A 14227-nucleotide genomic window follows, 5' to 3' on the forward strand; every position below is an offset into this window, starting at 1 on the left:
TACTTGGTCTGTCCCATAGATCCCAAAAAACAACTCTTGAGTCATCAGATATTTGTAGGAGAAGGTTTTGCATAGTCTATTGTCTGCTTTTACATAAGATTATCAAGGCCCTGACATGCAGCTGCTGTGGAAAGTCACAAACATACAAACCATTCTAACCCTCTACTTTCCAAGTATCTCCCCTCCCTAACACTTTCCATTCGGCATCTTGGTTTTCCGTTGACTGCTATGAACTTCTCTGAATGGGAAGGCGGACTGATTGCACTCAGATGCTGCATCCACCTACCCCGGTCCGTTTTCAGGATTGGCTAAGTCAAAAGCAGGGCTGCTCATTACCCTCAGAAAGTTTCGTAACTGTGTTTTTAGGGAGGTGGGATGAGGGAATTCCAAGATCTCCTAAAAAGGATCAGAATCTTCTTGTTCGGCACTAACATCATCACACAGACGCATGTGCCCCATTAAAACATTTAGACAACACGCCTCTCAGCTTGATAGGCTGTGCAAATTAACCAATAAAAAAACAGGGTACACTCTGTGACGTCTGTCAAGTAATACGAGCTGTCATGTTTACAATTGAAGTGAGAATTTACAATAAACACCCAGCCCTGGAGATATAGTTTCAATTATATACAAACATTATATTATTAAAACTTTAATAAATTATAAATCACATGAAAATGGTCTAATTGTTTTGTAAGTGCTCATCAGTGCCAGTCCTCTATAAAGACACGTGTGGAATCAGATCATCAAGTGCTCAGATATCCTGCTGTGTCACACACTGGTACACATGACAGTCACAAAGCAGGTGTGTACAACTTGGAGTGCTCATAGGTCATGTGTGAAAGGTGCCTATAAATTCAGGGACCATCTCCATCCTCAGAGAAACAGCAAGCACCTAGAATGAAGTAAGGAAACTAAATGGACTATCGACTCTGAGGAACTTATATTGTTTTCCTTTTAACTGGATTAAAACCTTCTTGGAAAACTATTAAGGTAAATGTCGTCTTTATCTTTAAGTTTTAATTAGTTTAACTGAATGTTAAATTAGCTTGAAGTGACATATTGGTGTGATTCTGAATTTGAAAATTGCTTCACTTTTTTTAGTGAGCATTGGTATGCTGGCTGGCTTCCTTCTGAAAAAGTTTATGGCCAAAGGCTATTCAGTGACAGAAACCCTCCCAAAGACCTGTCTTATTCTAGAGAAAACTTGAAACCTATCTGCATCATTTTCTTAAGGTATGCACAACCTGTTAACATAAAGGTTTAATTGAAGGAACACAATATTAAGAGCAAATGTGTCCATTTGTTTACCAATCCCAGAAATAAAAATGGTTGTAGTGAAACCGACCGATGTGGTGCCCTCCGCCAGTATTAAGTTCTTCGGAGCAGGCACGGCAGCTTGCATTGCTGACCTCATCACCTTTCCACTGGATACGGCTAAAGTCAGGCTGCAGGTTGGATAGTCTTGATATGTCATTATTCTAGAAGTTGCTTTTTTAATTAAAAGTGCTGCTAAATATTCATGAATGCCATCATGTACCCAGATCCAGGGCGAGTCTCAGAAAGTTAAAGGATCCAGTGCAGTGAAGTACCGGGGTGTGTTCGGCACAATCAACACCATGGTGCGCACAGAAGGAGCCAGGAGTCTATACAATGGGCTGGTAGCAGGTCTCCAGAGGCAGATGAGTTTTGCGTCTGTTCGAATCGGCCTTTATGACTCCATGAAGCAATTCTACACTCGAGGCACTGAGAGTGAGTTTTATGTATTTGTCAAAAATGAATGAAAAATGTAGATTGCATCCTATTAGTAGATCCTAACATCCATGCTGTTTAGGTGCTGGGATTGTTACCCAACTCATGGCAGGCTGCACCACAGGAGCCATGGCTGTGGCTTTTGCACAACCAACAGATGTAGTGAAGGTGCGTTTCCAAGCCCAGGTGCGGTTGGCTGATAGCGAGAGGAGATACAACAGTACCCTGGATGCTTATAAGACGATTGCCAGAAACGAGGGAGTTCGGGGGCTCTGGAAAGGTATTGCATTTTCACTAAAGATGTTATGTCAACTCAAGAAAAACATCAGAGATTTTGAACAATATTCTTTCTTTCAGGCTGCATGCCAAACATCACCCGGAATGCTATTGTAAACTGTGCAGAACTGGTCACCTATGACATGATCAAAGAACTCATTCTGAAGTATGACCTAATGACAGGTGAGCTGAAGAATCAAAAAACCCTAAAGCATAAATCCCTGTCTCAGGAAATAACTCTCTTTCTGTTCTCCCAAAGACAACATGCCATGCCACTTCACAGCTGCCTTTGGTGCTGGCTTTTGCACAACTGTAGTAGCGTCTCCTGTGGATGTGGTTAAAACACGGTTTATGAACTCAGGAAATGGTCAGTACACCAGCGCCATCAACTGCGCTCTGACGATGTTGAGAAATGAAGGACCTGCAGCTTTCTATAAAGGGTAAAAACTAAAATGAAAATTAAAGCTACATTCTAAGAACTGCTGGGTTAAAAACAACCTGATCAAGAGTAATTTGCTGTCATTGTCAAATAAATGTGATCTGCTTGTATTGTTGATGAAAGTTAAATCCTTCTCAGACAATTTGAAGCACTAACAGCTAGTCAGCACTACCTTGCACAAACTACTGAGCAATAAAAAGACTGATTTAATATAAGTGAACCAAGTTGTTCTCTCCTCTAACTCAGGAGAGTGTGAACTTTTCACACCCAGTTTGTTCAAAAAGTTGTGAAAATTTGAACTTGTTCTGTTCCAACAGCTCAAACCAAGGCTTTGGGTTAAAGACAGAACCCCGCAGTTTTTGGAGTGCAAAAATGACACAAGTCTTTTCTGCGGTTTCGCTTGCTTAATTTCCCCTTCTTCGCATTTTCCAGATTCATGCCTTCTTTCCTGCGACTGGGATCTTGGAACATTGTTATGTTTGTGACATATGAACAAATTAAAAGGGGTATGACCCAAGCACAACGGTACTGGGAGTCACCATTTTGATTGCAGCTTATCAGGCACTTTCATGGCAAGAATGCAGACATGCAAAAGGTCTGACATGCAGCGTGATGCAACAGGAAAAACTGTAAGGCTGAAAGTGAAGAGGTGTGGGAGGAGGCCCAATTGAGGAGTTACATGGTGATCAGGCCTGAGGCCAAAGGCCATACTTCATGACCCACCAGTAAGATTTGGTGCGTGAAGAATCAGGAACATTCCTGCAAAATGGGAGGATACCCGGATCACAGTACATGGGTTCATTTTGTGGATTGATCTGATCAGTGCTTACATATCAATATAGCTGAATTTTGCTCCACATTGATATTAGATTTCTATGTTTACAAGGATGAACTTTGCAATTACATCAATAGCTTTGTTGCATAAGGATGATTGATATTCAGTAAAATTTCTCCACAAGAACAATGACCATTTCGCCTGTATGTTACCTCCTTTATCAGTATTGCCAAAATGTTTACACTGTTTATCTTTGCTTTGGTTGTAGGAGTGGTTTGTTGAATGTTAAGTGACTGCTTCATATTGTTTAGTTGTAGGATTTATTGCTGGTCAATGGGTCAGGAAGTTATTGTGCAAAATCAAACTAAAAAATGTCAAGTAAAACATGCAATTATGTCTGTAGCAGAACTTTATTTCAGCTTTGTTAGTTGTGTACTTTGTGGTTAAAATAGAGAAGGATTCCATCGCTAAATAAAAGGCTTTATGATAAACTCTCTGTGCATCTACTGTTAATAGTAACTATCAGACCAAGTGGTGCATGAAAAATCTAAAGTTTCCATTGTTGCTAATGATTCAACAGTTTCCAGCCTCCAGAAAAAAAAAAAGATGACTGTGCATAAAAAAAGCATTAAATCTGGTCAAGAACTTGTGTGGTTTTAGTTACTTTGAAGAAACACTTGCTCCATGATCTATTTCCACAGCTGGTTGAGCCAGATACATAAAGGGACAGCGCCATCATACAGTGACACATATAGGACAACGTGTACCCGAGCATCGGGTAATAACACTGCGCTTTACAATCCTCAAATATCACATGTCTGCTTTTTCTATATTTGTCAAATGGCAGCGAATGGCGCAGGAGCCTGTCTGGAGAACAGCAAAGGAGACTGAACTGTTAAAACAGTAGATCACAACAGTAGATTCACATTAATACCCCTTGAACATTATTACATGTTTTATGGCAACAAATTATCTCAATGTAATTTATTTACCTTCTTGGCGAAAAAACAGGTAGTGTAATTGTGAAGAAAAGGAAAAAACCTGTGACATGCGTTCTGTAGGGACAGCACAGCTCATTAAAGCTGATGGGAATGTGGATGGGGAATGCTGGAACAAAACCTGTAAGAAGCTGCAAAAGACTTAAAACTGGGGCAAAGGTTCCCCTTCTTGCAGCACATCAATCTTTATGGATACATATAGCCAGAACTGCAATGGATTGCAGTTCACAGACTCTCCATCCAATCTCACAGAGATTTGACTATTTGACAAAAACGACTGGTCAAAACTTTTTGCCCCTAATGCTCAAAACTAGAAGAGACATACCACAAACAGGCAGTTGTAGTTTCAATGAAATTTGTTTTTACAAAGTGTTGAAACTTTGTGGGCAAATACATATGCACACAACACTTTGATATTATTTTTATTTGTTGAAGAATTTCAAACCATAAATCATTTTCCTTATACTTTACAGTATGCACTAGTTTTTGATTATCTGCTACATAAAATCCTAGTAAAGACCATTGAAGATTGTGGTTGTAAAGTGGCAAAATATGGAACTTTCCAAAGATATATATAACGATTGTAGAATAATTATGATTAATAACAGACTGGTAGTTAATCATTGGACAAAGCAGAATGAAAAAGACTTGGAACAGGTTTCAACTGGAACCGGCAGTTAGATGATTGCCAGTCTAAACATATGGCTCCAATCTGCTGCAGTCTGTGTTCTTGTATGTTCAGTATGACTCAGCGTTTACCTAATAATACACAACACTCCCATAACCAAATGGCTGACTTAAACAAATTATGAAAAAAATAGAAAAATACAGTTTTTTCTCATTTTATTTTAAAATAAAATGAAAAGCTGTGTTTGAGTGTTCCTAAAAATGTTAAGACTTGATGTAAAAATGAAATGAAGAGAAGGAGAGAAGCCTGCTTTAAATTCTACATTCCTATTGTACAAACAGATGCAGACAGCACTGATCACCCTGTCCTACCTGATTGATCAGCAAACATTGTTCCTATGAGATGCCACAGAAACTCATGCTGCACCATTATGTAACAGCATCCCAGCAGTATTTAAAGAGACCCTCTCTCTTCTTCTCCCCACACTACCGCACTTTTCCCCATTCATTGCTTGAGATGCAGCGATCCATCTGGACAGTGTCACCTAAAGACACATTTTAATCTTAACAGATCACATATAAAATCAAAACCACACTTTTGTTTAAAATAATTGGGGTTTTTTTGGTATCTTTTGTTTAAATGTTGCACTGCTCACTGATCTATGCTCCCTTTGTCAGGATTTGGTGTATGATTTTAATTGTCATAATTTCTGCAAGATCTTCTATGGAAAAACAAAGAAACCAGTTTATAGGAGGAACAAAGTTCAGCCAAAGGGACACCTTCAGAGAATCCTGATCTCCTGTGTTTCTGTCTCACTGATTGTTTCAGAAAAGGTAGGAATTTATCCATCTCATTTCATACATGAATAGACAAATTTAACATGTATTTGAAGCCCATGTCAGGGCATGATTTAAGCTTTTATTTAAGGAGGTTACATATGTTCAAAAGTTTACACATTAACTTATGATTTGTGTCAGAAAGATGCATCATTGATTACTAGATAATTAAAGATCAAGCAGGGTACATAAAATGTTATTCTGCTTGGCAGTGTGGATCAGATTTACAGCTTTACATAAATCATTAAAAAGTCTGTTTTATTTCAGATTTTTGGATGAGATCATTGTTCAGTCCATATCAAAAAGCTGCTCTTGGATCTTAGTTTTAATCAAAAGAAATTGGGGAAAATGGTTGGATTCCGACCTGCGGATGTGCCTCCAACAGCAGCTGTAAAGTTTGTGGGTGCAGGAACTGCAGCCTGCATTGCTGACCTGCTCACCTTTCCCTTGGACACAGCCAAAGTACGGCTGCAGGTATATTAAAGTTCAGCTCAACATCTTTATGCTCAAAAGCCTTGGTCTAACCTAACGTGTTATTTTGTTCCTTATCTGCTTGTCAGTGTGATTTATTTTATTCTCTGCACAGGTCCAAGGAGAAGCCAGCATCTCTGAAGCAATGGGAAAATCTCCTGCAGTAAAGTATCGGGGTGTGTTTGGTACCATCATCACCATGGTGCGCACAGAAGGGCCTCTGAGTCTTTACAGTGGGCTGGTGGCAGGACTCCAGAGACAGATGAGCTTTGCCTCTGTCCGTATTGGTCTCTATGACTCTGTTAAACAGTTCTACACTAAAGGATCTGATCGTAAGTACCTGTTATTTAAAACATTTTACCTTAAGAACACCTGTACAAGTCAAAGTTGAAGTCAAATTTTTTTCCGATTCAGATGCGGGCATTGGCAGTCGGCTGCTTGCGGGATGTACCACAGGTGGCATGGCTGTGGCCTTGGCCCAGCCCACAGATGTGGTGAAAGTCCGTTTTCAGGCACAGGCCAGGTCTAATCAGCATGCAAGACGCTACTGTGGCACCATTAATGCTTACAAGACCATTGCTAAGGAGGAAGGCATCCGTGGTCTCTGGAAAGGTAACTTAAACGTAATTGATACCATCCTAAGGGCTCCCATTTAATTTTTTATAACAAATATATGTGTGTGTGTCCACGCAGGCACAGGTCCAAACATTGCACGCAATGCTATCGTTAACTGCACAGAACTGGTGACATATGACTTCATTAAGGATTTCCTCCTCACCTTCACTGCCATGTCTGGTAAAGTAGTGGCTTTGATCAAACATGAAAACAGAGGTGCCTGGAGATATTTATGAGCTGGAACTGTAACTTCCTGTACTCCACAGACAACCTGCCTTGCCACTTTGTATCAGCCTTTGGTGCTGGCTTATGCACCACTGTGATCGCTTCCCCAGTCGATGTGGTCAAAACGAGATACATGAACTCTGCTCTTGGCCGGTACAGCTGCGTCCTCAATTGTGCTGCTGCCATGATGACCAATGAAGGCCCGCATGCCTTTTATAAAGGGTGAGGAAGGACTGTAGATTATTATAGAATGAGATAATTACATAATAATTACATAATTAAATGTCTAAACCAATACCTAAAACTGGAATTACACAAATGTTAATATGGTTTCAATTAATTTAATTATTTATTCATTTTTTTTTTATAATTCCTGTATATTGCTGTATTAAATAATATACTTTTCATCAAATAAACATATCAAATAAATCTGAATGAAATTACACAGTCTGTCGCCTTTAGACCAATCACATATATGCTTTTAACAGATATAGTTTTTATTTCGACTTATTTAAATCACAACATAAATGTTATTCACCTCACTGATTTACTGTATTGTGGCATCTCTGGCACTCAGTGTTGCTCGATGGAAAAGAGGCTGTAATAAAATCATTATAATGCACAATGTTTTTCTCTTTTCTCCTGATTTAGCTTCATGCCATCGTTCTTACGGCTGGGCTCCTGGAACGTGGTGATGTTTGTCACATATGAGCAGCTGAAGCGAGCTTTGATGGCAGCAAATCACAGCTGCACAACTTTATTATAATCACTGAAGTGAACCTGAGGGCTGCTATTTCAGCAAAGCTGCCTTACATTTACCTATCATTCACTGTATATGTCAGCTCTTACTTAATGAAATCCAACACATATAATGAACCTGCTGTCAATATTTGAAACTTAGAGCTTGTTTTATCAGATTCTTGCTTTCAGCGCAGAGCTTCTCTGGAAATTCGATGTCAAAGGCAATGATGAGGTCTCCTCTCTGGGAAGGATCCTGTGGCAGCGGCATTCCCTCTCCATTCAGCATTTTCTTGTACGAAGGGCTGGTTCATGATGAGAAATTTAGGAAGAGGAAAACGGTGCCATGAATTAAAACATACAGTTGACATAAAATGAGTGTATTTTTGACATTGTGTGTGCTTGTTGTTGATCTTAGATCTCTAACGGACTGTTGTTGCCAAATTCAGTAGTGTAAATGAATGATATTCGGTAAGCCTCTACACTGGAAAGCACTTACTCCACAATGTCATTGACAGGAATGGTGAGTAGCCTGCCATCTAGTGTCTGGACATCCAAAGAGAAGCCAGTCAGTGCCTGTTGGGACAGAAATGAATTTTGTCAGAAGAAGCTTTTATAGCTTCTTCTGTTTGTTACAGGGTTCCTACAGATTTTGTTCAGATTTGACAGACAGACAGACAGAGACAGAAATCAACATTTTCCATAGGTTTGTTTTCTTTTTCAACATTTAACCACACATGACTGAGAAAAAAAACACACAGACATGACCCACCATCTCCAGAGAGATCTTGGCCTTGTAGATGAGGTCATTGTGTTGTCTTATGAACAGATGATGAGGCTTCTCCCGCACCAGAAACACAATATCTGCAGGGATGGAGTTTGGTCCCTGGAGGTAAAACACAAGAGGATGGCTAATTTGGTTTAAAACAATGATAGCTGAACAGGTTTGAATTTCCTCAAATCCCACTAATTCATATGTGGTAAAAAATTTCAATCTGTCTAGGTAAAATCATAAAAACAATTTTTAATAAAGTACACTTATTCAGTGGCTAACACATATATACTAAAAAATTCTGTAAAATGCACCAATTTTTTAAAACATTTGAATAGAGGGCATTACTGCATGCTGTATACAGTTTAACAACAAAGAGTATACCTGATCTCCCTCTTTAGAGAAAATGATTCTGGTGCCTTCCTTCCATCCAGGCTTTACTTCTATAGTCAGAATCTTGTCCTTGATACTAGAAGTGGGTCCGTCCTCATTCATAACCTGCAACACATGACACAGAGTAGAAAAGCCTGAAGCGTGTGTTTTGTTTACTGCTTTGTTGCATTAACTGAAATATTGTATTGCTGTGTTTGACGAAACAAACTCATTTTGATTTGTATTTGGGATCATTGTCATGTTGGAACATTTCGTGTGTTGTACGTGTGATTTAAACATCTGACCCTAACTGTCACCATTTAGAGTAAAAGAAATGGGTCAGGATCTTTAGGAACAACCCAGGAACCACCATGGCTCAAGCCCATTATAAACTGGAAAATTGTAGATTGGCATCACAGCCCACCAATTAAGAAACCCCTGCTACAAAATCAGCATCTTCAAGCTCGACTGAAAGTGCAAACGTCATTTTCAGTCGAGCTTAAAGGATCTTGAAGCTTGGTCCAGAGAAATATTTCAAGGTGACAGGGAAAAAAGATTGAGCTTTTGGGTGACAATAACAAAAATGATTTCCAGTCATAGATAGGCTTTCAAACCCAAGAAAGTACCAACTGTCAAGAATGGTGGTGGCAGCATCATGCTGAGGGTCCTGTTTTGCTACAAACAGTTCTGGCACATTGCACAGAGGTAATGGAATAATGAAGGAGGAGGAATTCCAAAAATCAACAACTGGATGTTTAAAACATGTACATAAGGTGGTGTTCCAACAGCCCGACATTTAAACTGGTTTGAGAGTGGATGCTAGAGGCTAACATTTTCTGGGCAGGTCCTTTTTAAAAATCTAAGGACAATGTTTCAAACCTTGTGCGGATTAGGGAAACTCCACAATAAATTTTAATTTCTTTACCAAAATGTTTTTTTAATTCACTGAAGCTGTTTGTGGTATGACTGCACCAACCTGAAAACAGAACTGTTTAAAATAAATCACTAAAAGCCAAAACTCAATGTGACAGTCATGCTGAAGATGAATGTGTAAAAACTTCGTTTTTTCGTGTTTTGAGATATTGTTAGGTTTACATGTTTTGTTTTGTCCTGTACTACTCTAAGAATCACAGCACTCAAATGCACTCAGTCTAATGGACGTATGAACGATTCAACCCCAGAAAAGCACTGGGCAGAGGAGAAAAGAACGCTCTGCAATATGTTAGCTGCTTCTACCCTGCGAGATATCTTAATCTTTTTTATGCATCCATGGAAGAGATCATCCAAGGACAAATGAAGATCTCTCTCGATTGGAGAATCTTGTGTCCTTTTCACTCCTGGCTGTAGGCAGCTGAACTCAAGCGGTGATTCAATTGTAAGAAAGTCTAGGGAAAAGACAATGCATGATAAATGGAGCTGGTTTAAAAAAAAAAAAAACAGGCACAATATGGTCTTTGAATGCACTTTTCTCACCTGCAAATGGGTTGTCACATCCAAAGAACTGTCTGAAAGTTTTGTCAGAATTGCCATGGTAGATGTATTTGGATGACCAAGCTCCCCCACTGGCAATTTCCGCAGGGATACCACCTTTGAGTCCCTCCTCACCAAATTTATCATAGGTTGCCTTTTTTCTAGCTGAAAAGGAGTAGATACAAACTCTAAAAATGACTCATACTAATAAAATAGCAGTAAGCAGATTTTGATTAACACATTAAAATGTGGGCTGCACGGTGACACAGTGGGTAGCACTGTTGCAGCAAGTAGGTCCTGGGTTCTTTCTACATGGAGTTTGCATGTTCTCCCCGCGCATGCGTGGGTTCTCACCAGGTACTCCGGCTTCCTCCCACAGTCCAAAGTCATGCCTGTTAGGTTAATTGGTCTCTCTAAATTGCCCTTAGGTGTGTGAATGAGTGTGTGTGTGGTTGTTTGTGTGGCGACCTGTCCAGGGTGTGCCCCGCCTCCCGCCCATAGACTGCTGGAGATAGGCACCAGCTTCCCCGCGACCCGCTATGGAAGAAGCGGTAGAAAAGGACTGACTGACATTAAAATGTTCTTGCATTATTTAAGAAAACACAAACCACAAAATATGTTCATATTGCTAAATTTTTCATTTGGCATGTACAGTGCAGTGTTTTGTAAGATGATGCATACATTGTCATGCATTTTATTTATTTTAGTTGCATTTAAGTTTGTAAAGCACTTCGTTCAGCATGAGTTGTTGAAAATGTGCTACATAAATATAATTGACTTTGAACAATTTTTCACATTTTGTTATTTACCAACTACAAACTTTAATGTAATTTTGGGGGAGTTTCTGTGACAGACCAACACAAAGTGATAGCGAAGTGGAGGTGATAAAGTTTTTTTTTTATATTTACAAATTAACATTTGAAAAGTGTGGCATATATTTGTATTCATCACCTTGAAGAGATACTCTACAGCCAGCCTTAGCTACAAATACAGGTGCAGTTCTTTTGGGGTTTGTCTGTATCAGCTTTGCACATCTAGAGGGTAAACTTTCTATTTTTTAAGAAATAGATTAAATGTACCTAGAATGGATGAAGAGCATCTATGAACAGCAAATTTTACTAGCTTTAAGTTCTTTCTGTGCTTTTTGTTCCACCTGGCAATTCTGTTTAGCCTTGACATTGTCCTGGAGGGGGCCATCGGCTGAGTGTTTGCTGTATCATATACTGAAAGAGAACACAGCAATAGCTCAATCAGTAACTGTGTGATTTTACCATAACCTCAGGACTTATATGATTAGCTGTGTTTCTCTCCCAGATGAAACCACTAAAGCAGCAAGAGCTGCCATCCACTCTTTGATTTTTCTTTAACATAGAAAAGAAAGTACTCCAGGATCAGTGCTTCTGTGTGTCTTCTTTTTGTGCCCCCAGTCGATCGTGGCAGATGGCCGCTCACACTGAGCCAGGTTCTGCTGGAGGTTTCTTCCTGCTAAAGGAGCTCACCTCTCCACTGTCGCTAACTGCATGCTCGTTATGTAGGATTGCTGGAAGGTTAGTAGCTCAATGTGATAAACTGTCCACCACTGTTACATGCTCATTTTGGAGGAGGGATCGCTGCAAAGTCATTGGTTTAACTGGCTGGATTTTTAAGACAGAAAACTTTATGCCAATTTGAATAATAAACTGAATTTGACTTCATTGTTTGATTGGTAGGATTAAATTGGAATGTATTTGACTATGAATCTGTCTATGATTGGACTGAACTGACTGTATTTCTACAGTATATATGAATTGGGTGAGACCACATTAGTTGTGAAATGGCAATATATAAATAAACTGAAATTAATTAAATCTACCCAAAGCACCTTCCACATGTTTGCAGTGTTGCTGAGATTATATTACACACATGCAGACTGTATTTACTACTTGGAGACTTCTGGAGGTAATTGTTTGCCCTGAATTTTATTTAGGGGTATCAGCGTAAAAGGAGGTTAAATTGTATCGCACACGTGTCCCATTATTTATTTTCAAAATAAATAGGAGACTATGCATCTTTTCCCCACGCTCCACAAATATGTACGTAAAACAAGAGGCATGGATATAAATAGTTTTATAAGGTACTGTATGGATAGTATTAAAAGCTGTAGCAATCAGCTGAACCAACTCACGGTCGCTGAGAACATCATAGGCTTCACCCAGCTGGACGAATATCTCGCTACTTCCAGCTTCTCCGTTTCTGCTCGGGTGAAACTTCAGAGCAAGACGTCGATATCTACGCAGATATGAGGAAAAAAAGTGTAACGTGGAAACGCAGGAAGAGGCCGATAAAAAAAAGAGAGTGAAACTTACGCCTTTTTGATATCTGAATCTGTTGCGCTTCTGTTTATTTCAAGCGTCTCGTAGTAATCACAGCTCATGCTGGAGTTAAATACTTACAGCTTTCTGGGAAAACTCCAAACAAAACTCAGTACGTCAGCTCGAGCGGACGACATGTAGTTAAACAGCTGAAACAACCTCGTGGGTGTTTAAATTAGTTGCCATGGTGAGGAACGCCTTGGAAGCTCTCGCGTGGTTTGAAGAAATTATCGCGAGCCTGAATAACAGCTAAACCTGCGAATACCCGTCCGCAAAAATGACTTTCAAATTGTCAAGGCACACTTTTTTATGATTCGAGGCCTATAATAACAATATTAATAATAAAATAATAATAATAATGGGTTGAGACCTTTACAAAATTTGTGTGTTACAATTCATACAATAATTACATACATAACAGACAATATTGTCCAATATGTACTTCATAGCAAGGGTTCATGATTCATAAAGTGTGGGGTCTTGAGTACCTTTTCAGAAATAAAACTAAACAATAAAAATGATCATTGTAAAGAATATATATCCCATAGCTATATATTACAAGATACAAATCTGTGACATTAAGTGAATCAGAACAATATTAACTGCGGTGAAGTGAGCCGACAGTCAGAAATACGCAGTAACGCCAGCCGACACTAGATCTCTGGCAACGGTTGAGAAATAAGAAGAAAACAGAAAAATAACCTACAGAACATTTATATTAATTACTTTTTTATAACTTTCACATACTTGTTTTATGTAAAAAAATTAATATTTAAAAATTTTACTGTACAGTTTTGGAGAAATAACGGATCAAAGTACCTCAAAATGCTCATCCAGTACAGGTCCTCAAAATATTAGCATATTGTGATAAAGTTCATTATTTTCCATAATGTCATGATGAAAATTTAACATTCATATATTTTAGATTCATTGCACACTAACTGAAATATTTCAGGTCTTTTATTGTCTTAATACGGATGATTTTGGCATACAGCTCATGAAAACCCAAAATTCCTATCTCACAAAATTAGCATATTTCATCCGACCAATAAAAGAAAAGTGTTTTTAATACAAAAAACGTCAACCTTCAAATAATCATGTACAGTTATGCACTCAATACTTGGTCGGGAATCCTTTTGCAGAAATGACTGCTTCAATGCGGCGTGGCATGGAGGCAATCAGTCTGTGGCACTGCTGAGGTCTTATGGAGGCCCAGGATGCTTCGATAGCGGCCTTTAGCTCATCCAGAGTGTTGGGTCTTGAGTCTCTCAATGTTCTCTTCACAATATCCCACAGATTCTCTATGGGGTTCAGGTCAGGAGAGTTGGCAGGCCAATTGAGCACAGTGATACCATGGTCAGTAAACTATTTACCAGTGGTTTTGGCACTGTGAGCAGGTGCCAGGTCGTGCTGAAAAATGAAATCTTCATCTCCATAAAGCTTTTCAGCAGATGGAAGCATGAAGTGCTCCAAAATCTCCTGATAGCTAGCTGCATTGACCCTGCCCTT

General features: G+C 39.1%; 2 protein-coding genes across 5 annotated transcripts; one reads left to right on the forward strand and one right to left on the reverse strand.

Annotated features, from left to right (window-relative positions):
- Window positions 1-707: 707 nt before the first annotated feature.
- LOC124876844 lies at window positions 708-7781 on the forward strand. The gene is made up of 14 exons (XM_047379863.1): window positions 708-993; window positions 1105-1236; window positions 1321-1454; window positions 1545-1752; window positions 1835-2032; window positions 2110-2211; window positions 2288-2468; window positions 2900-3006; window positions 5985-6178; window positions 6291-6507; window positions 6590-6787; window positions 6869-6970; window positions 7057-7237; window positions 7667-7781. Exons 3-14 carry the CDS (start codon window positions 1329-1331, stop codon window positions 7779-7781), a joined length of 1929 nt encoding a protein of 642 aa, XP_047235819.1. The 5' UTR covers window positions 708-993; window positions 1105-1236; window positions 1321-1328.
- dnajb13 (DnaJ heat shock protein family (Hsp40) member B13) lies at window positions 7738-12920 on the reverse strand. 4 transcript variants are annotated; one of them, XM_047379755.1, is made up of 9 exons: window positions 12800-12920; window positions 12532-12635; window positions 11447-11590; window positions 10371-10532; window positions 10134-10282; window positions 8910-9023; window positions 8526-8639; window positions 8253-8329; window positions 7738-8058 (listed from the first exon to the last, which is right to left on the reverse strand). In XM_047379755.1, exons 1-9 carry the CDS (start codon window positions 12853-12855, stop codon window positions 7899-7901), a joined length of 1080 nt encoding a protein of 359 aa, XP_047235711.1. In that variant the 5' UTR covers window positions 12856-12920; the 3' UTR covers window positions 7738-7898. The 4 variants fall into 4 exon arrangements, with proteins under 4 accessions (XP_047235711.1, XP_047235710.1, XP_047235713.1 ...); XM_047379754.1 differs by having other exon boundaries at window positions 12713-12916; XM_047379757.1 differs by lacking the exon at window positions 11447-11590 and having other exon boundaries at window positions 12800-12915.
- Between the last annotated feature and the right edge of the window lie 1307 nt (window positions 12921-14227).

The sequence above is a fragment of the Girardinichthys multiradiatus genome, chromosome 11 (genome assembly GCF_021462225.1).
Source record: "Girardinichthys multiradiatus isolate DD_20200921_A chromosome 11, DD_fGirMul_XY1, whole genome shotgun sequence".
Classification (NCBI taxonomy): domain Eukaryota; kingdom Metazoa; phylum Chordata; class Actinopteri; order Cyprinodontiformes; family Goodeidae; genus Girardinichthys; species Girardinichthys multiradiatus.